Source organism: Diorhabda carinulata, chromosome 2 (genome assembly GCF_026250575.1).
Source record: "Diorhabda carinulata isolate Delta chromosome 2, icDioCari1.1, whole genome shotgun sequence".
Classification (NCBI taxonomy): domain Eukaryota; kingdom Metazoa; phylum Arthropoda; class Insecta; order Coleoptera; family Chrysomelidae; genus Diorhabda; species Diorhabda carinulata.
In genome coordinates, this window is record NC_079461.1 from 36,894,829 (window position 1) to 36,918,788 (window position 23,960).

At 31.1% G+C, this 23,960-nt stretch overlaps 1 protein-coding gene across 3 annotated transcripts in view; it reads right to left on the reverse strand.

Moving 5' to 3' along the window:
• Positions 1–23,712, reverse strand: part of LOC130903586 (T-box transcription factor TBX20-like) — a 51,567-nt gene extending 27,855 nt beyond the window's left edge. Inside the window, exons 1-2 of one of the 3 annotated variants that reach the window (XM_057815781.1) lie at positions 23,179–23,712; positions 11,849–12,155 (exon numbers count right to left, since the gene is read on the reverse strand). In XM_057815781.1, the coding sequence (XP_057671764.1) occupies positions 11,849–12,155; positions 23,179–23,308 (437 nt within the window). In that variant the 5' untranslated portion in view covers positions 23,309–23,712. Of the gene's footprint in view, positions 1–11,848; positions 12,156–22,964 lie in introns of all 3 variants that reach the window. The other 2 variants (XM_057815782.1, XM_057815783.1) reach the window with 2 other exon arrangements.
• Positions 23,713–23,960: the final 248 nt, after the last annotated feature.

Consider the following 23,960-nt stretch of genomic DNA (forward strand, 5'->3'; position numbering starts at 1 on the left):
TTTGCTCCAAGTAATTGATGGCATTCATCGTCATATGGAATATTCAATATTTTTAAATGTTTTCTTGTAGGTTTATTAACGAATATCCATAAAAATTTAACACTGCTGACAAAAACGACATCCTTATGTAATTATCGCAACTGTTCGAATTGAAAAAAAATTCGAACGGCGGCAATTTAATTTGTTCGCAGACCACAAAGTGCGGTTTTGACTGTCCGCTAAACAAAAGTCCAACCCCCTGCATTATGGAATAAAAATGAAAGGAAGGAAAAAATTAAATAATAATGAAGGTAATAGCTATAAAGCGTTGTTCGGTAGCTGAAATACCAGTAAAAAATCATTCGTCTGTGCCTCGGGGTTTGATGTTTGAAAGGCGTGGCATAATAACAGACTTACGATACCGATACTTCTTTTCTCAACATCAGGGACGGATTTATTGGTTAGACGTCCGTTACATATATTAGATAAAAAGCAATTAGTCTATTAATTACCCCTTATTTATCAATTTCTTCAAATTGCATTCATTATAACTCATTATTATTTACTTTTGGGTTTTTTTTGTGTTGATGCGAACGACCACCTAATAACATGCCGAGATCTCCAAACTGAACTCGAATAGTAACAGTTACACAACTCGGTTGTTGGAAAGGTCAACACCAAAAGAGTATGAAGATGACTGAACGTGAGGTTTCTAATTTGCTCATGCGTTTTCTAGACGAGATTTTGTGGTATTTATAGAATATAATGTAGATTGCAATTAACCCGCCTTAACCAGAGAGCTAATTATTTGGGTTATGTAAAAATCCAACAATTCGCTTAAACACCACAGTTCACTGTCCCCAAATATAGACTTGTAAGTTGAGTTTTACTTATTGTACAATATTACAACGTCTCCGCCACTGATTAAACGCAGTTCATTCCGTTAATTAAATCAAAATCTTCAGCTGCAAGAAATATTTGACATTCGTGTATGTCAATAAAAAGCGACCATTAATTAACCGATGATTTCTGGAAGGATTATAACCGCCAAAGGAACTGATCCTCGTTAATTATATCATTGATATCTATTATTTCATTATTTAAATATTCAATAAAAATAAATAATCCATTATTTTCGATTCATTCTAACAACTTTTTATCATTTTATCATTTTTGTTAAAAATGTATTTGAATATCAAATTTGAGGTGGACAGGCCCTTCCTCAGGTTCAATCAACTGAGATGAATTTATTATTTTGTATTCGTAGCAAAACTATTACTTTTCAAATTCTGATAAATATTTTTGGTTGTTTTGTACTATTTAATAATAAACAACCACATACACTTTAATATAAAGTATTGGAAACATCTCCTACAAATAAAAATCAGAAATGCCATTCCATTTTCTACTGAAATGTAACTTAAAAGATCTAAATCGATTTAAAAATGTCTCATTCAACTGAATGTATGTTTTCACTAACGAAATGAAGTAATTACAAGAAATTATCCCCGATATAATCGTTAATACATTCATTTAATGATTACGGAATTCGATATTATCGTCTCCAATTTCGAAATAATTATATACACGATTCTAAAAACTTTTTCTGGCACTTCCCTAGACCAACTGGCAGAAAATATTAAATGTAAGATAACAATCATATCTACAGGCCAGGAGAATGTTGATTCAAGTTGATAAAAATTATGTCTGTCAAAATTCAATTGTACATATTATTGCGAAAAGGAATCAAGAACTGTAGGTACTTCATTCAGGTTACATTTTATCCCATTTATTTCAACAAATGTTTTTGAGATACAAGATTTGGTTCGATTTTGTGGCTTATCAACTTAGTATAAAACGAACCTCAATAAAATCATCTTATTTGGGTATTTGAAATGGCCACAGTCGTTGTCTTCCGATTTCATAATACTACAATAACTGCGGCAAATATACGGTTGTTGGTTATCGAAAAAATGTTCTTTGACTTAACACGTTTGTAGTAAATAGAGTGAATGTATGAGGTTTTATAGGAAAAATATTCAGGTTTAGTTTACAACAAGACAACAACCACATACTGCGAATTTATTCAGATCTATAGCTAAATTCTTACTTAGTGTGACAATTTTTTGCTTCTAAGCCCAAAGAATGGTCCGAGCTTGCTGAATTTTGGGTTAAAACCGTAGAATACGGAGACTTTCTTTTTATATGATTATTAAATAAATAAAGTGTATATTAGAAACCGGCATTATTTATGAAAAACCTTTTGTATATTAACAAGAACTGGCCTATTTTAATGGATTTGACAGGTGCGTTCGACTTCATATTCAGTGAGTGCCTACTTTTCTTAAATCGGGTAAAGTAAAACCAGGTAATTATATTTGAAAAATGTTTGTTTCAGAAATAACCCCATTTAAAAGAAAAAACAGAGAGATAGATATGTAATGAGGGGGAGATTTGGTGATACGGTTTGGTGTGTGTGGTCTCCTGAAATGGTTGGCAGATGTCATGTAATTTTATGCCTATTAAAATTAAAACAGTATCATTATTTGGTTTATTTCGTGTAAATTGTATAGAAAAACACACAGAAGTTATCGATTTTTTTATTAAGAAAAGGATTCATATAAAATAAATCTTCTATAATATTTGAGTTTCAATTTTTTCTATTTTAGTATCTTAATCCGATCAATTTAGACATTCGAAGTTACATAAATCCCCACCAAGCTGAAAATCAGTAAAATTGTTTAAAACGCAAAATTGAAAATTAAATTTAAATGTTCCCGTGTATGAAAAAAATTTTAGGACAAAGAAATGAGTTTTTCGCAATTTTCAGCAAAAACGGTGCGTTTTATCATAAAAATACCTCAGAGAAAAATTGTAGATAATAAAATTATCTACAAATAAAGTATCGATACTTTTTTTCCTACAACCCACCGTTTCTGAGATATAATGATTCAAAAAGTTGTCGTATTTAATGGTTTCACCTAAATATTTTCAGCAGTAAACTTTTCTCACAAAATTGAAATGAACCTCAACACAATTTGGAATTCTAAATCATCTCTTTTCGTTTCCAAATTCTTGATATAGATTGAATAGTTTTTACTATGATTTCATTTAAAATCAACAATTGATTGACTGGTTTCTACAAGTACACAATTTAATCAATCCTCTCTAGTGGTAATATTTCGTATTTTTTGACATTTATTTCGAGTTAATTATTATTGGAATACCGAGCAATCTAATTTAGCGAATGTTCGCCTTAATTGAATAGTCAATTAATTAAGAACGAGTTTCGATGATTTGTATGTGGGTAGAAACGGGCACGTTAATTACGTTATGCATGTTTCATTATCAGTTTCGTATCAGTGTCATTTAACAACTGTTTTCCACTAATCTTCGGGTAAGAACAGATATCTATGTATCTAAAAAATTTTCTCGCGAATTTTATCAATGAAAGAAATTGATCAAATCACTTCTTATATTTCAGGCATCATTAAAATTATTTTTTTATATACATATATTTTGATAAAATGTATCTAAAAACGTTGGTATGGTGGCTAGTTTAATTTACGGCATTCTTGATAAAAATCAAGTCACTTTTCAATAGACTGCCCGCCGAGTTGTGCGATATAAAATTTCGAGATAAGCCCGTTGTACGTTTCTTCTACACCTGACACCCTTATTAAAATCTCCATGATTTATGGAAAGAAACTTTTTGTGGCTCGACATACAAAACGTAAACATGGAAAATGGTAATATATACAGGGTAATCATTACTCAATCCATATTAAACGATGAAGATACTGTCAAGAGAAAAATGTTTCTTTAATTAATGAACGCTTTATATTGGGGTATAGGGAGAACGAAAAGTCATTAATATTATTAGAAGACATAATTAGCGTAAATTCAGCCGACTCTGGCGCCTTCTGGAGTTACTGACTGATGGCTACCAGATGAGTTTTTTTACACGTCAACGTAAACGGACGAAATCAAGGTATTTTCATATAATAAATAGCGAATCATCCAATAAACTGTTATTTTCTCTAGAAAAAATAGCTTTCTATACGCAAGTGCGAAAAGTGATCTTTTCATAAATCATTTTTTGATGTTCATGTGAAGTTTGAGCGCCATATTTCAATTAGTGTGCGTTTGTCAGATGTGAGTTTACGATGCGAAAAGTTTGTCGATATTTACTAAGGAAAAAGACGTGAAGAACGAGCGAACTACAGTTTCGGAATCGTTGAAAATGTTGCGAAAGTGTTTTAAAGAATCTACTTTATCATGAACGCAAGTATTTGAGTGACAAAAACATTCTGTGAAGGTATAAAATTAATCGAAAAGTTGTCTCAAGAGAGTCGCCCGTGCTAACGATTATAACATAAAAAATTTGTGGAAATGGTGCCCGACGTGACTCTCAAAGTCTCTTATGGAAGGGCTCATCATGTTTTTGTTGATGTTTTGAACAGGAATGAGCTGAAACCGAATCATTATCAATTCGGGAATAATGAATAATAGTTTCGGTTGTTTGGAGAGGTCTACGTGAAGCAATTGATAGTAAATTACCGTTTTTATAGGCAGACATTTCATGTATTTTGCACCACGATAATCCGCCTTAACATTCTATCATGATTTACTGATTTTTTGGTCAAATACCTTATGAATTTTTCCTCTTTTAATTGAAAATTAAGACTTCCCCCAAGTATATTTCTACTGTTTCTTTCATTCCCTTTATCCTCATATTTCTCTCATTTTTTTATTTATTTGACTTCTATATTTTCGTTTTTTCCCATCTACTTCCATTTTATTGTATCCATCTTTTATTTCCTCTTTCATATCTCTTAAGTGTTTATTTATTTCATTTGATTCACCTCGTTATCTGTTTCAATTTTCCTTTATTTTATTTGTTTCATTTCTATTTGCGGGGATGGTCCCAGAAGTACCTGGCCCAACAAAGAAAACACGAAAATTTGGGTTCCAATTCGATACCCTTTTTATAATAATAATCGTCAAGTTTCTCAAAAAAAAACCATTAACCGTCGTCATCACCTCTTTATTATTGGAAAATCTTTGACCACCGAGTTATTTTTTCAAGTCTAAGGACAGAAAATAATCCGAGAGGGATAAATCTGGCGAATAGGGTGCATGAGGTAGCAATTCAATTTTAAATTCATTGATTTTGACCATTACGCTAACGGATTTGCGAGCTGGTGCATTGTTTTGATGAAACAACACTTTCTTTTTAACCAAATGCGGCCGTTTTTGTTTGATTCTTTCGCTAAAACGTTGCAATAAGTTTACCGTTTCTTTTTTCAAAATAGTCAATGAAAATTATCCAACGCGCTTCCCAAAAAACCGACGATATGACCTTGCCTGCAGACGGAACGATCTTTGCCTTCTTTGGAGTCCATTCTCCTTTTTCAGTCCATTGTTTTGATTGTTTTTTTTTTGCTTCCGGTGTGAAGTGATTGGACCCACGTTTTATCCATGCTTATGGACCATGCGTTGCTGGTCTTCACAGGTCGTGAGGTCTCCTTTAAACTCTACTCAATACATTACTGTTAATAACGAAGAAGCAGTTTATCGGTTGGGCTAAGGTCTTTCAAATAAAAGTATTGTATCACATAACGATGAAAATGTTCAATATTAATGGCTACCAATCAAATACTAAACAACGTGGCGTCTTCAAATTTGAAACAGATGCTGTTTACTTTCTAATACGGTGGTTTTTTGCGAGCAACTATCTCTAGATCAGGCCAGGTACTTCTGGGACCATCCTAGTACTATTAACCTATCTTTTAGAATGTTATTATTATTCAAATTACGATTCAATTAGAACTTGTTATCATCATTCAAAACATAAAATTTCAAGAACTCCAGTACTTAAAAGAGTAATCGTTATATAATTATGTATAATAAACTGTTCTAGTGGTTAATAATGGCCAAAAGCAAACAATGAATAAATATACCGATTTTTTTCATGTAAAATAATTATCATTATAAGACAATTTATCTTCTTTTCGGATAGTTGTCCAACGAAATGGTAATTATTCTAGAAATTACTTTACAAAACCAACCGTCGCCCAGACTTTTTTCGTAAAATTTAGTGCTTTAAAGTGGAAAATAGACAAAAATCTTGATGAATCTTGATAAAAATTTGTTATAATCAGCACATAACTAAGAACAGGTGCTTTTAATGATTATTTTAAAATTCATCGCTTACATAAATAGATCATCTAAAAAATATATGAAAATTTCTGATTATACTTTCGGGGTATCGTTAAGTACACGTATACGAGGTCTGGCTATTAAATAACGAGACTGCGCGCCTAGAGGGCGTCCTAGACGGGTGGGGTATCTAGTACTATTTGTACAGTAGTCATTTGAAACGTGTTTTTTTCTCGTGCCGTTTCAATCTAAAATTTCTGGTTAAATTGAAAAAAACTCCGACTGAGTGTTTTAAATTGTTGCGAGAAACCTTATAGGGACAATTCTCTATCTCGTGCGCGTGTTTTTGAGTGGTGCAAGCGTTTTATTGAGGGCCGAGGGAGCATTGAAAATGACCATCGCCCAACAGTGACCAAAATCAACCGAATTGTGCGTGCAGATCGTCGAATAAGTATCCGGATGTAAACGCCGATGAAGAAACGGTCAGAAAAAATTTACACGAGGAATTATGCACGAAAAAAGTCAGTGCGAAGTTTGTCAACGGATCTAGTCAGATTTCCTTGAAAAGCTGAAAAGGCCCTCACCAAATAAACCCTTTTTCGTAACCAATCTCGTTATTTAATAGCCGGACCTCGTATACACAATTGGCTTAATGATATCGGTTAGCTTCTATTTAATGTATAAAAAACGATGTTATGTGCTTTATATTTAAATACCTAAATGATTGTTTTTGTTGTCAGTTAGAGCAAAATCGTGATTTATAAAATAACGGCTCATTACCGCTTTCATAATTTCATCATAATTTTAGCAGAAATAATCAAGAATCCAACAGATAAACGTACGAGTTTAACTATAGTGTACTTTATTTTTTTTATTAGGCGTGACTCCATTACTATAATTAATTATTTTTAAAGTAATTGTTAATATAAATAAATTTATTATCTCCGAATTAGTTTCTAGAGTAGTATCAGTTTACTAGATAACGGAAAATAATAGTATAATAAGCTTGGCAATTTGAAAAAATATACTTTGTTTCGAAACAGTAAAATGAGACAATAATGCCGATTGGTCGATAGAAATTTGGAGCCTAGGCACTGAGGTAACTGAACTTCATCCGCTTCATGTTCAAAACCGATCAATTACAACCAGCTTACAACCTTTTAACATTACGAATAACTCAAATTGTTTTATTACAATTAATATGAATAAATGAAAAAAAAATCATATTATTCGGGTGGGTTACTAAAAGCGAATATTTTCGAATTTGAGCTATTTCGGAATAAATATAGTATGTGGCGGTTAAAACGACAAAAAGTATAACTTTATTGCCTCATACATAAATCACTATTTTACCCTTTATTCTATTTATTATAATAAATCATCACGTGCAGTTCGTATATTCCTTCGAGAAACCTAATCCACGTTCGATAACGAAAACGAATATGAAAATTAAGATTAAGTTGTCGATGTGAGTGTAAGACAGAAGGTATTCGGTGGCTTTTGCAGGTAGAAAGGGTCTCTTAATCGATTTTTAAAGTGTTCGATGGCTAATATTGATTAGCGTTATACCGAAAAACAGCGTTTTGGATCGTTCCAGTTTTTGATACATTATCGTAATCATGGGCGTCCCAAGCGGAATATTTACGCAAGGCTACTAATTTAATTCAATTAAAAAATGCTTCGTTGAAATACTGATTTGATAGTAAGTTCATCTGAAAGTGAAACTGTACATACATAACATTAGAAACATTTCAAACGACTCTAAATATGGTAAATTCGTTTCATTTAAGTTTGTAAAATTTAAAAAAAATCACAATATTTATCGTTACTTAGAATGAAAAGGCTTTATCATTTTGCATAGGCGCCCTCGACTCAGCCTAAGCCCAAAATTGGAGAATCTGCAGGCATCACTAGCTTTGAATTAAGAGTCTCCCGCTAGGTTCAATTTTAAAAATTTCCTCCTTGTACTCATAAGAACTTGACAGCTGCAGAGACTTATCGGATCCTTTGCATTACCTCTACTAAGCCGCAGTAGTTTGCAATGTATACGAGAAAATAAATTTGAAAACCGATAAATTCGCCAGTAGTTACACTGGAAAATTTGAAACGAACAATATGAAACATTCAATGCAAAGCTTTCTCAGTACATATACTGTTAAAAAGATTGCAAATTTTCAGTGTAGTCAACTTTCAAGACATCAATTATCTCGAAAATCACAAATTTTGGTTTACAATGTTTCCAGGATTGTAGAATATAAGAAATTCGTTGATACAAATGGCCTAATGAAGCAAGAATTTGACAAGAATGTATCGTCATATCAAAACATTTATCAAATTTGTTATTTTTATCATTTAATAATCAATTTTTTCCTTGATATTTCACCTTCTGCATTCTATTGCTTTCATAAATTGTTTTTTATCGTTAAATCTATTTGTCATTCGATACTTTTACTTGTGATTAAGACACAAAATTAATTGAAAATAAACACACAAACATTCTGTTCTCAAGTTCTTATCAGGTTTCGACTTCCGTTAGTATGAAGATAAATTTCAATTGGTTGACCTCCAACGTTTTTTATCAATTGTACCTAAGAATTCGGTTTTAAGCAATTCCTCGGTGGAAATATTACTTCATAGGTTTTTTTCCTGTTAAAATATATCGAGGTAAAAATGTTAAAATAACTGAAAAGTATGATAATAATTTCGTAAAAGATTTCACTTAGATAAACCCCAGTTAGCAAGGTAAATAATTTTGTATGGGTTTGCTCTCCATTATATAAAATTGCGGCGATTAACTATAAATTTAATATAATAATAAGTTTATTCCACAATATATGGTCATGATCATGTCCAGATGTATTTTATACTAACGTTAATTTGTGAAAAAAACTTATTCAAGCATTTTTCGTAATGGGTTGTGGAAGGATTTTCTACAAATCTTTGCATAATATCCTAGATATTTGTTATGATCTTTGGCTAACCAGTTTTAGGGCGATTTCTAGTTACCCTGACTTCTGAGGAAAGTTTTAGAATCTTCCAAAATAATTGGATGCGTTCCATCAAATAATTGAGTTAACTCTGGTCATAATCGTTAAAATAATTTTTAACAAAAAAATATACTTAATAATTTCAATTTCAAATACTATTAAATATAGAATTTACAAATTTAGTTCTTGTCGTTGTAATTTCATCTAATTGAAAAATCGGAAAATATATATACTTATATAGAATGTCCAATTACTTGTGTTCGTAACGAATAGCAAAATCAAAAAATTGGCATAAGATTTAAAGCATCGGTATTGCTTGCGAAGTTCGTACCGATAATTGAAATCAAAGCTCAAAATCGCATTTAAGAAAAATCACTATCACCATGTGCTAACTTCATTCAACCAACAATGTTTTCTTTTTACAAAGAGAGAGAAAGTAGATTCAGGTGAAGCGTCACTCAGTTGATTGATTATTTTAATTTGATTGATCGGTTTTAAACAACCTCCAATTATGGCACAGTATCGTAATGAAATTATTATTTTTTTTAAACAGATCGCAGATAAATCTTTTTCGATTTATAAGGCTTCAGTAAATATACATGAATAAATGAATAATTAAAGATATTTTATCCCGCAATTAAAATTGTAGCATGAAAAGTATGTTTGCGAAAAAAGCCCCATGATTGATTCGGAATATTCTTGAATGTGATTCCCTGTATTCCCTGAGTTATTTAATACAGTTTACGTTGTTAATAATATATGAAAAAATCATACAATTGCGTAGTTTTCAAAGCTAACCCTGTCTTAAACTAATGAAAAATGTTATAATTTTGAATAACGCGTGTCAAATTTCATTAAATAAAATTTTCGATATAAAGATTTGATCATATAAATACAACTGGAGTAAGTAAGTAAATTATTTTGAGTTTAGTAGTTTATTATTGTGACAATCGCCAACTCGAAATGGAATAGTACGAGGATGATCTCGAAAACACCTGGTCCAAGAAAGAAAGCACAAAAATATGTGCTACATATACTTTTCCGAAGCGATGTTCAATAACTTTGATATCCTCTTTATTATAAGAATCGTCAAGCTCCTAAAAAAAGCCATCAACTGTCGACCATCGTTGTTGGAACATCTTTGATCACTTTTCCAAGTCTGAGAACAGAAAATAATCCGAAGAAGCAAAATCTAGCGAAGAGGGTGCATGAGGTAGAAATTTAAACTTTAATTCATTAATTTTGTCCATTGCAATAACGGATGTGTGAACTGGTGCATTATCTTGATGAAAAAACACTTTCTTCTTAACCAAAATCGGCCGTTTTTGCTTGATTGCTTTGCTCAAACGTTGCAATATACTACAATTATTATTTTTTTAATGTTATCAATGAAAATTAACTCACGCGTATCTCAAAAAAACCGACCTTGCCTGCAGATGGGACGGTATTTGCTTTGTTTGAAGATGGTTCTCCCTTTTCAGTTTATTGTTTCGATTATTGTTTTCAGTCTTCCAAACTCTTGATGGAAACATCTTCACGACGTTGGTTTTGTTCCATTGTGAGCAAACGCTGCACCCATCTTACGCCCAGCTTTCTCGTGACCAAATTTTGAGTTATTATGCCTTTTTGAAATGCCTATTATGTCTGCTAGCTCGAGCACTTCCAGTCGACGATCAACCAGTGGATTTTCTTCAACATTTTTGGATCTCGTCACCTCATTTGGTCTAAAGCTGCGATGCTGGTCTTCGCAGGTCGTACGGACTCTTTTAAATTAAATTGTATTACATAACGATGACCAAATTCACTGAAATCATTCACTATTTCTGTATAAATTGTGTACTTTCTAATATACAGTGATATTTTTCAACCAGCTACCGCCATCACTAGATCAGGTTAGGTACTTCTGGAACCATCCTCGTACATTTAAAATAGTGTTGTAATGAGAAAGAGAAAGATGAGAAAAATACCAAGAAGGTAGAAGGCAAGGAAATAGTGAAAATGCGTGTAAAAGTATGTGATAGAAATCCATAATTTCGGTAGTTTTTTTCCAAATTTTGTATCCTTGTTATTCATAATTAATACAATATAATTAGTTCGGGAACATTTGATTAACTAATTATTTCCATGCCATAACTTAATAATTTTTATGGTATATTTGTATTACAACTTGGTTCCTCAACCATATGTTTAATATTATTTTTTTATTATATTATATAATCATAAATCAAGATTAAAACTTTTGGTTAATAATACGAGCTAATTAGGAACTGATAATGATTTAAAAAAATAATTTTCGTATTTTTGATTATAAGAATAATGAAATGTAACAAAAAGAAACAACGTTTAAGAAAATATTTCTATATGAAATACTATTTTGATAACTACACTATATAGAATAACAATTTGGCTCAGGATTCAAAATAACTTCATTCTAATAGTTGATATAAATCACTTAATCCCGGATGACATTCAAAACGTATTAATTATATTCATGATATTGCGGATGGAATATTTTTTAAAGCTTCTACCACAAATTTGTGTGTTCTAGCTTCAACGACAACAACAACAGCAACAGCATCAATTTAAACTCTATTTTCTTGATAAATAATTTGAAAATTTATTCGCTCTGCAAACTATAAACAATATTATCATTGTTTAACGCTTGTCATACGGTTCTTAGTACTACTAGCGATAAGTATATTACATCAACAATAACTTACCTTCCAGTCTTTGTTATGATCATTTCAGTCCCCAACTCATTGAACTTATCCCATAAATCCTTCGTTTCTAGATGACAGGTTACATTTTTTAAATCCTCGCTGGTACAACGTTCTTGTAAAAGAGGATTTCGAATCGGCGACCGTCTCCCGCTAGATTGCGACGCAGTAGTCACTCCCGATTCTGAAGTTGACGAAACGTCTACGGGCGAATCACGACCGCTTTCATTATCCGCACTCACTATTGTACAATCCAATCCCATCGGTTCCGGAGTGGAAGGAACTGAGGAAGAAGTGTCTACGAATTTCTCTAGAATAAAAAAAAATTGTTAAATCGATGCGACCGAGCAGTCCCTCCATTCAAAAGATATTTCTAAATCCTGTAGCCCTGTATTGGTGTTGCCAAGTTTGGTTCAATTTAATAATGCCGAGATGAAAATTAACTATGGAAAAGTCCTTTGTTACAAATCGACTAAGAGTTTTCTCAAGTGTTAGGTAGAGGACGTTTAATAGATTCGAGGAAACTGAAATTGCCGAAAAACTAACAACTGGAAGACCTAGTCGTAGAACCTATATTGATGTTCAATTCATTTTTATTGATATGCGGGAATATGTCAAGCTGAAGGTTTTAGAACAACTCGAAAACTATAGAAACCATTCAAAAGCATTTGAACATTTTATTCCACAATTTGAGCAGAAATCTTTCAATATTAGTTTTTGTTTGAACATTCTTAGATAAAAAAAAGATTCGTTTTTGGCAATTAACAGTTAATAAATACATATCCTTTACATTAATTTCTTTTTTTTTTTTCGATGGAAAGCTGTAAAGAAAAATTCTATTCTATTCTATTTGAAAATTGATATTATAATTTTTTGAAATTTAAGCTCCATATCTCTATTATTTACATTTGTACGCCTTTTCCAGTTTTTTTTATAGTTGTATATATTCCTAATTCCGCTTTTAGCGATTCCGATTCGTCTAATTAAAATTAAGCGTTCGCGTGATTTTTTCCCGATTAAATACTATTCTTGATATAACTTTGAACTTGTTAATTCGGTTTTAATTTGTATTTAATAATGTTAAATGCCAGTTTCATTTATGGTGTCCTTCAGCTTTCGCGCTAATTATTTCATTAACGGTACGAAAATTATACACTTGCAAGGTATTAACCACTATAACATAATAATAATTACTCTTGTTATTCAAATTAAAAGTTTTAATATCTTTTGACACGACACGGTATTATTTTTCTAATGATTTCCGAACGAAAACTACACGAATTAATATAACAAATTAATAGATCTCATTATATAAGTATTACCAGATATGCGATCGGAAAAATCTTAATCAATTAATACGATGTTAAATTCAAAAACAAATTTCATATTTTTGATCATGTGCCAGTTTGTATCGGGTGTTTAATTGATGCGAAAAGGTTAATTTTAATGTTTTTCGACATTTATGAACATCGTAATCTGGCAAATAATCAAAAGTTGATTGTCACTTGACCAAAATATCCAGATTTTCTTTAAAAATGAGTAATTAATTTGTAGGTACATTTCGTACCAAAATTCGTACTGAAGAGAATATTACGTAGAAAACGTAAAAGAGAATGTGGAATCAATTCTATAAGGTCCCTAAAATTGCATTGTTTGGTGCAGTTTACAAACTGGTGATGTCTTAGGAGTTTTTTTCTTCAAAATTTCGACTGATATCGTTATCAATGATTGATCTAAGATGTGGATAATATTACGTCTACCGTTACTGGATTAATTCATTATTATTTCGATAAGTAGACCTTTAAGTTGGCATCCGATGTCGTGTGATTTGGCACGTCTTGAATATAGCTTGTGGGTAGGTACGACCATCTTATGCAGATAAATCAGCGTTGGAAACAACATTTTTAGGATTATGGACTGGTCCAAACTAACGGTCTTTAAGAAACTTGTGATATATTATTGGATTTATAGAATTAATTAATAGAATCTTCAAATTTAAAAGAAAAACTGTTGCTTTCTTTTAAAAAAACAGTAGATGAAAAAATGTAATCGATCATTTTCGATATTTGTCCTTTGTTTATTCAATAAATTTGTGTAGGAATAGTACCTATGAAACAATACCTGAAAACAAGTTATTTATTTATTTATGAAATACCTATATGCGACATATAGTATGATTTTTATGAAAAATAATTTGGGTAATTTTCGTATCATTCCAATAATCTAGCTTAATAATTGGGCGGAAGCAAAAGGGGTCTAATGTACTGAAAACAACAATGGCCACTAAGCAAGAATGATCGCTACGAGATTATTATCAGCTTACATCGGGAGGATCACGCATGTAATAATACTCTGTAAATTACCCAACCGACTAATGTTCAAAAACCAACAATTAGGTCTTTGAATAGAAGAAGGTTACCGGTAAAATGTGTGTTGAAAACATTAGGAATATTATAGGTGTTTCATGGTGGTGTTGCTGCTGCTGCTGCTGCCGCCGCCGCCTTATGTTTGAATTAGAAAATTGCTCTATTTGAGGTTAAGAATCACCTGCCGCTCAAATTAGTCATTAAGTGAAACTATTTAAAAACGAAAAACTGTTCTAACATTATTCGTGATAATTATAATGTTTTTATAAAATCGATCATGTTGTGTTCAATTTGTATTGTTGATAAAATACACGCTTTTTCCAATTTTCCGATAAATTTACTTTGGTCTGAATTAATTTTCCGTGAATATATGAAGCCCTTCCTAGTCAAATGAGTTCACTGAATACATAAATCTTTCCGTATTCACTTAAGGCCAATCGATACCTGAAAATGTGTTGAAAAAAGCCACGAATATCGTGACAACCGACACTATTTTACACGATAAAAAATTAGAACGTATTAATTTTCCTTGCACATGTTGTCAAGCCATTACGCGACGTGAGCTTTTCTTTCTCTCTTCACTAAAAATAATTTACATTTTGTCAACCTTAAACCCCTAATTTACGATTTTTTACGTCTTGCCGTCCTCAAGGAATTAAACATAATTTTGATGGATATGGACTAAAAGAGAATGAATGGCTGTTACTAAATACTTATTCCTACCCTACACTGCCCAAAAATGCTACGTACTAGTAGCCCTAAACTTATTATTACCAGTTAATTCATATTGAAGTTGAGAGTCAGTTTTACTTATAAAACGAAATGTTTTATAAGATAATCTGGAAATCTGAAAGACACACGGCTTCTAGAAAAGACGAATAATGCAGCGAACTTGGACATGTAGGTAAACTGAATGGACACGAAGATGGTGACTCCTAGACCAGTTCATATTCAATAAAAATTGTTACCCAAATGACAGTATTGACAATTCAAAAAATCAACGATTATGTCGTATCTAATTTGAGATTTAGATTTAGAGTATCACAATAGATTTTTTAGACGACGCCATCTAAAAGTTGTTCGTTCTGTATCCATTGACATAATACCGAAAGTTGCATTTCGAGTGTTCCATGTACCTAGTAAAAGTGACACTGCAAAACACTTTCGGGACGCTCTGGAGCGACTCTATCCACTTCAATATTGACAGTTGACAGTTTCATTTCGATGATTTTGCATAACCTTAAATTTGTTTTATCCGACGTTTTGTCTAAATTAATGAATAACAATAAATAATGATGAAAAAGTTTGGATCTTATGTTGAATATGAAATGAAATAGGTACTAGCACTTTCAGTCCTTGGCATACAAATAACTATTGAAAGGTCGTACTGGTATTTGGCGCAAGTCACCTGCGTAAAACCTCTAAATCAATTGGGTTAGGTTAGGTTTTAAAAATAATTATTGAATTTATTTCCGATTATTAATTCTCTTTGTATTATATTTTCCAATTCAGACATCTCCACAACTACAATATCGTATCAAATGTTTATTTGGAAAGTTTACACGTAGAAGTAAATTTAGATTTGCTGCTGGTCTCTAATTAAGCCGGTATATATCAAACTTAATGCAGATGATTATGACACGCTTAACTGTTAATTGTTCTTGGCATTGAGAAATATATATTTTTGAGATGTTACAAGCAAATCGCGTGTTGATAAGTTGTTCATAGATCATATATATTTTCAGAACGCAAATAGCTCTATAGCATTTACATTCCCCAGTCCATGATTTTATGGAATTGGGAAAGTATGAATCAGTATTTTTTGAAAATTTGTGTTCTCAACCAATAAGCAGATTTTTTGATATTTCAAATAATTTTCGTAAATTTCACCAACTTTTCTTTTATCACTGGTTTGAGTAGACCTCCTGGTTATACATTTCTTCTAAAATCTTGTCAAAAATATGATGATCAGCTCTATAGATCGAAATTTAGATCGGAGTACCTACATAGAGTGTCCAGTGGACTCTTGGGGATCACTGCATATATAATAGATGTATTGATATAATAATATGATTCAATAATTAAAATAATAGTCATAATTTTTCTATAAATTCACCAGCAAAGGTGCCCTGAAGCTGTACATTGATAAAGAAGCGTTGTCCACATAATAAGATCTGAAAGACTTTTCACTATAACTTTTGGAGTTAAATGAGTCAAATGAGAGCACGCTTCTTAATTTGTTTCCCATAATAGAATCATTTCAGCACCAAAAAAGCCCATTTTTTTTATCTCAAAACACTCTAGCACTTATTTTCCTCGTCGTCAAATTCCGAACTTTGTTTATATCTCGTTATTTCTCAATGCAATTTAATGTATTTCAATTTGTGATTTCTGCATCTATTTCTAATTATTGTGTTATCTGTCCTATGTAACAAGCATCATTATGTCAAGGAACTTCATTATCCGATGTTTCAGATTCTAGACTATCAAAATATCTTATCTTTAAAATCATTTTAATATTTCAAATACGTACATTTTTTTTCAAATCACCTAATCAAAAATTTCAATCAATTGACTAGAAAACTTAGTCCTATCCTGACGTAAACCTCAAATTTACGACTACGAGTAATTCAAAAACGTGAAAGGGTTTTATTATGAAAATTTCATCCACTTCCGACTTTTATAGCGAGTTTTAACAATAATTATCGTTAAAAATGTTAATTATTTAGTTTTATGAAAGCATGTGGTTGGAAGTAGTTAAGAAACAGACAGCCTGTTATATACAGACCAAGTCCATAACAATTTATATCGAGAGATTTTTCAACGAGGTCCTCCATAAACACATGGTTTTATTCAACAACTGACTCTTAACAAATTGATTTTATTAAAAGAGATTTTTTTAATTGTTTACATGTCACACCAATCGTTTTTTGTTTATATTGGATAGATAATCTAATAATTTCTTCTACGGAGCTATACAATACTTTCAAAACAATTTTTTAATCAAAACAAATATTAACAAAAAGTTAAATACACACAGTGGGCGTCATATTAAACATTTCAAGCCAATCAAATACATGGATATTGGATTATTGCTTTTCAAAATCTTCTCCATTAATTTCAATACACTTTTGCATGCGATTGAACCAGTTGACGAAGCATTCGATCCATTCAGATTGAGGTAACTACAAATCATGTGATTTAATCGCATCCACTGTTTCTTCATGTGTAGAAAAACGTTGATCTTCCAAGATGTCGCGGAGGAGAATGATTCGTCTTCTTTAATTTATTTCCCTGATTTTTTCGAACACTTCCAGCGAACAAACGCTGGTGTACTATTCAGAATTAACCGTTCTAAGTATTCCGTAAAAACAAGCGACCAATTGCTTCGAAGTATTTTGTGCGCGAAGAACTTTTGTTGGATTTGGCTCGACCCACATAATCGATTGTTAATCGATTGTTGTTCGCAATATCTGGCAACAACAACAGAAGTGCGACCACGATTTAATTCGGGAAACAAGCGATGGTTCGAGATCATAGAAGCGAGTTGATCGCCAATCTACTGTTGGTTTAATCCACGTCGAAAGTCATAAACCAAGATGAATGTTTCAAGTATCTGTAGACAACTTCAAACGGCATTCATTTGATGACAACACGTTGTGAGTACGTTCACCATTAAAAATGTCAAAGTTTATTCATATAAATGTTGCAATATTTTCAAATTTTATCATACACATGGTTTTAGGCCTGTTCGAATATTTGTCTATTGTTCTGTACAACTTATCTATGGTTATAAAAGAATCGAAAAGTTGTATTAGCTCAGGTACAATTATAAAAAATTAGTTAGTTTATTTTGTGGTATCTAATAATTAATTAAAATGACCGTACAAAATTTTGCATTAGAAATACGCTGTGGAAGGACTATCAACTTTTTTTACGTTTAAAACTACTCCATTTTCTTTGTAAATTTATCGTTGATATATACACATCGATATCAGTTTCTCATAATTTTTATAAAAATAAATAAATAAAACTTTATATATATATATATATATATATATATATATATATATATATAGAACAATCATTAAAACTTTGTATGTATATTGTTAATTAGCGTATTTTTCCTTGGTTATTAAACAACTTTAATAACATACTCTCTTCTAGATAAATAGTCGGTTCTTTATTAACTAGCACGCCATTTATATAATTTCACACATTATCGCGATTATAATTTAATTGAATATTTTTATCTGAATGAAAACGCATTATTTCAATCTTATGGTGCAAATACCGGGAAAATAGAAACGAATCGTTGCTTTATTTCGTTTAACTTCAGCTGCAAACTATTTGGGAAAAAAAAAGAAGAAAAAAACAGACAAACTCAAGATAAATTATAATTAATTTTAGAAATCTTTTGTCTATCGCCCCATTTTGTATACAGATTTCTTGTTCACCGATTGGTGCTAGAGCGTATCGCTAGAAATAACAAACAAATAGTTCGAAAATATACCTCCCGAAAGTTATGAAGGCTCTTCATTTACCAGTTTACACAAAAATTGAAATTTATTTAAGTTGAATATATCCAGAAAGGTGTGAAAAATAGAATAACATTTTTCTCGACACGAAAACGGAAAGATTTATGTTTGTAAACTCTTTGCTCGTAATTAAAATCTTTTGCCTATGGTGTGTCGTCTTTGATTGTTTTGTTAGATGCATTATTTATTTCTTCATATGCTGAATTGTATACTGCTCCATCGAAATAAACACGATCGTGGTTTATGAGCCAGTTTTGTAAATATTTTGACAAGTCTCGTGAGAAATCGACCAAATTTATATATTTTTTGCGTATATATGATAAATGGTACTTACATACCAACAGGATATTTTAATTACATACTATATATATCCTACTACTACACACATTGAGAAATTGGTTCAAAATTTTTCGTTTTGTATTCATTTACATAATATCGAAAGTTGAGTTTTCAGTGTTCCATGTAGCAAAACACTTTCGGTACGCTCTGGAGTACATAACTTAAACTTTCTTAAATATGACTCTAGCCACTTCATTGTTGACAGTTGACAGTTGACAGTCTTAGTTCGATGATTTTGCATAACTTTTTTCCACCACAAATACGAATCTATCAAAAAATTCTATCGAAGACACAGAGATTCCCAACAAAATCTAGTAGAAATATACATATGCCATCTGCATCCGATCCAATAAATAATAATAATTATCCTGGAGGTACAATCAACATTACTTTTTGCAAATAATTGATAATAATAATTATATTGTTCAATAAATAAAATGTTTATACTTCTCTATTATTTATTTTCTTTCTTCAGTGTAATTGAAATATCTTGTACGTCGTCTAAATAAAGTTCAGAATGTACGTGGGTTACTACTTAAGTTTTGAAAAATGGCATGTGTCAAATCTGACATTGCCATCATAAAGTTTTGACATTTTGAGCTGTCACACATCAGTTGAATTGAGGCATAACTCGAAATTGATATTTTACTACGAAACAAACAGCATCACAAACTGATAAAAATTTAAACTAGCTTATGTTTTTTTTTATTTCTTGTTAGAAAATGGTTAACTAACGATGTTTTATATCAACACCTAATTCAATATCCTTTTATTTCTAATGCTGGATTTGCATGTCGCAGGAATCGACATAATGTGGTTCTAGTTCAAATAGAACATGGACCTTAACGTGTATTAGGTTAGAAATCCATTAACCAAATTGGGTGATGTCAATTTCAAGTATATCTACGAATAGATAAAATATATTGACATAATAACTATCGATCGCAGTATGTTTATTTTATGCACGTTAAATGGATTTTTTGGGTCCTTCAATTAGCACAGGAATATATTGAACACCATAAGTCTATACAGAAAATGCAATAGTACAACAAATCGTTTCTTCACCATATGTTATACCAAGTTTTTTATTACGTCCTGTGTCATATCTAGGATCTTTATTTCTCAAGATATATTTCAATTATTAACTTATAGGTATACATAGGTAGATATTTAACTAACCTCAACTAGAATTTTCTTTGGTTGACGTGGTTATAGAATTGAAAGTGCTAATTGATTCAAACTTTATATACTTATGAAGAGTTTTGGTACCGCACAATGGTCATGACAATCAAAATGGACATCGTAAAAACAAAATTATTAAAATGAATTTATTCAATGAGCTGAAGCAACCTAAAAAAATAAGAAATATGAATGAAGATACGATTCAATTGATATATGTAGTGACAGTTATTTCTTTCGGGATTTAAAAAAAATAGACAGGGATAGCTAGGGATTGAAATTAATGAAAAGTTAGATACGATAATTAAGCTTTTAGTTGGAGATAACAAATTTAGTGAATTGTATTTCCGTAACTTGAGTACGGAACTTATAAGATTCAAATGAAGAAACCATCAAAGATATTGAGTATCGGTCATAAATAAATAGATACCTAAAAAGGTTTATGTATGTACAACAACCTGATATATTAATTTTTAAGCTGAACTTTACATTCTGTAGCTCTTTGTACTAATGAATTAAGTTGACCCAAATATCAGGGCATGAGTCTTGGTAAATACACGAATTATCTACTCTATTGTATCATCATCTTCGTCTGCAGTCGATGGTGTTCAATTTTATTATTTTATTAGGACTATAGTTCCTAAAAAACAGATTTAAATGCTCGATTATGACATTTTTCTTCAATTTTGATGTTAAATTGAAGCTTCCAAGAAAACGACAAGTTTTGGTTCGATCAAAAGCAATTTCACCTACGCGAAATCCCTTTCCCTATTTTTTTTTTCAATTGATTTTGGTAGGTGAGGGTGGACATACCTACAAATTTAATTATAATTTTGAATTATTATCAATATTTTCAACATATTATTGATCGAATTTTATAAAGAAACTATTACGATGATAAGTAGGTAGTTAATCTTATTTTCAATCGTATGTAGTTATATCTCAACATTCGTGTTCTATTTTTTTTTACAAGAATTAGCCTCAAAGGTATAACGCATTAGATAGTAATTCTTGCATAACATCTTAATAGAAATGCACTCAACCAGAACTCCCTATTTAGATCAATCTTAACGTTAAGGAGTTTTTTTTTTATATAAATACAGTTCATAAATATATTTTGAATATACAAGTTTTGTCATTCAATGAGAGATGGCACTATTAGATTCGTCAATTTAGTTTTCTCAGTTGTGAATATTTGTCTTTAACAAAGTTTTTTGTGCTTGTTATACGGCTGGTGTAACTTTTTTGACGTGATAGGTATTTTCTATCTGACCCTCGTAAACTACGATCGGTCCAGTCATGCAACTAACTAAGATATATTCTTGAATCTGTTTCTACAAAATAATCACGTTTTCATTTGTTAAAACATAATAATTTAGATATAATACATAAACTTTAATTTGGATTCTTTTCCATGTTCTCGAAATTTTGAATTTGATCGCATTTATGATGGAAATGTAAATTTATAAATAAGTTAAAATTGACAACATTAGAATACTAAAATAGAAAAAAATAGGTTGAAGTTTGTACAGAAGCGACAGAAATATTTAAATAGTTAATTTCATTTATGTAAAACGATAAAAATCAACGTGGGTTCGTAAAAATTGAAGAAGCCTCAACGATAATCTCCCCGAAATAATATTTGGCATATTCATTTGTAATTTGGCATTTTGAAACTATAAAATCAATCTTATAATTTCGATTTTAAATATTGAAATATTAATAATAATGATTAAACGTGAAATTATATTAGAAAAGTCGTAGAAATATATAAATAAATTGAAGATACGATTGTGACAAATCTGGAAGAGATATAGATGATAATGAACAAAGATATTATAGAAAAAAAACGTAGTGATAATATTGGGGAACAAATAGATGAGTTAGAAGGAATTTTAGGGCAACAAAAAAGGAATTTGAAAAGAAATACGCACAGAGATAGATAATAAAATAATCATTATATTTGATTTATATTTTACGTAGTGTAAAACGTGTATATTTGAGGACAGGAATATGACTGAATAGAGACCAGAAAGTACCTACAGGAAGTTATGAATTATCGAAAATACTTGGGGTTACAAAAATAAAAAAAAGTATATAGAGTTTGAAAAAAGAACCTAGTTTAACGTTAAAAAGACAATTCAAAAACTTTAATTTAGGTAAGTTGGCAAGAAAATTGTAAAAAAAGAAATTTGAAATAAGAATCTAGATATTGTTGAAAAGTGACTAAAATTAAATTAAACTTTTAAAATCAGTTACACGAAAATCATAAAAAGATGGAGTATGTATTACCTATGTAAAAACAAAAAAATTATAATTTCGATCATTTGTAACAGTAATTGATGATGGGTATATCATATACAGATAGTAAGGTACAAAAGGTGAAATCTTATCTTATCTTTTTATTTAGAATAAATAATGTACGTATATTTAATACATTTTATGAATATACAATGCGTTCTGAATTTTCAATCCAATAACCTATGTCTGCAAACAATAATATACATCTCATATATCTTTTTCGATTTGTAATTAATTGAAAAAATACGTAGATGGGTTCAAATAAGCAATTTTTTTCTTGGCATAAACAACAATTAAAAGAAATTTTCAAGTCTTTAGTCGACAATTTCAAGCGAAAAACATTCAATTTTCACCATTACATGTATTAATTTCCAATTTGAAAATTTATTTACCTACCTCAAACAACGAATCGAAATGTGTTGTGTCCTTAATAAAAATGAGCGTTATCCCTAAATTTCGAAGATAATTCTCGAGTCTTCGATATAAACTTGTCTTTATTAGACATAGTTTAAGAAACAATCGTTTTATTCCATGAGATTTCCCAAACATCGTTCGAGATAAACGTCTTTTCGTATGACATTGTATAAAAATTAAGATATGAGATGCTTACCGAGAGGTGAAAGATTATCCGGCGGCTCGCGATCTCTACATCTCGCCGTTCTAGCTCTACCATGTCTCGACATAATAGCCGCAATGCTAAAGTCTGTCGCACACGGCCGCATCGTACAGTTTTCTTCCATTATCACCGCTCGATACACATAATCATATCACAGAACACGAAATATTAATATAGAGAAAAATAATAAATTAAAAATAAATAGATACTTATACGTAAATAATTGAATAAATATTTATTTTAATTTTAATCACTCAGTCCTCGTTTCGTCCCGAGCCATTTTCAACGTTCCCGCTAAAGTTAACCTTTCACTAGGTGTGAAGTATTTAACCACAGAAGCAAGCTGTTTTGACAGAATGAATATTTAGTCCCCTTTGGTTCCCATTTAACGCGATTACTTTGATATGCGGCGAAAGCGCTCAGATTGGTCGCTCCCACCTCGGGGGGCGTACCCCACCGTCAGCGTAATTGATAGCCGTTCTTTTGTTTCTTAAAGGCTACTTCTCACGACGCTGTTCGACGTCAACTGACCACTCGGTCGAGACGTTTTTACAAGAATGTGCCATTTTTTCGGCTATTTTCCCCCCTCGATGACACGATAGCTTTTTGTCTTAACCCCCCTGTACACCTGGGCGGTGTTTTAATACATTCGCTTATCCTTTATAGTGGGTATTGTTTTGATTCTTAGAGGGTGGGCATCCGAGAAAGCCGCGCCCTTGAGCGGGGAGTACGTAACTTTGACACGCCTTCGACTGTCGAGTGTTGGATTACTTGAT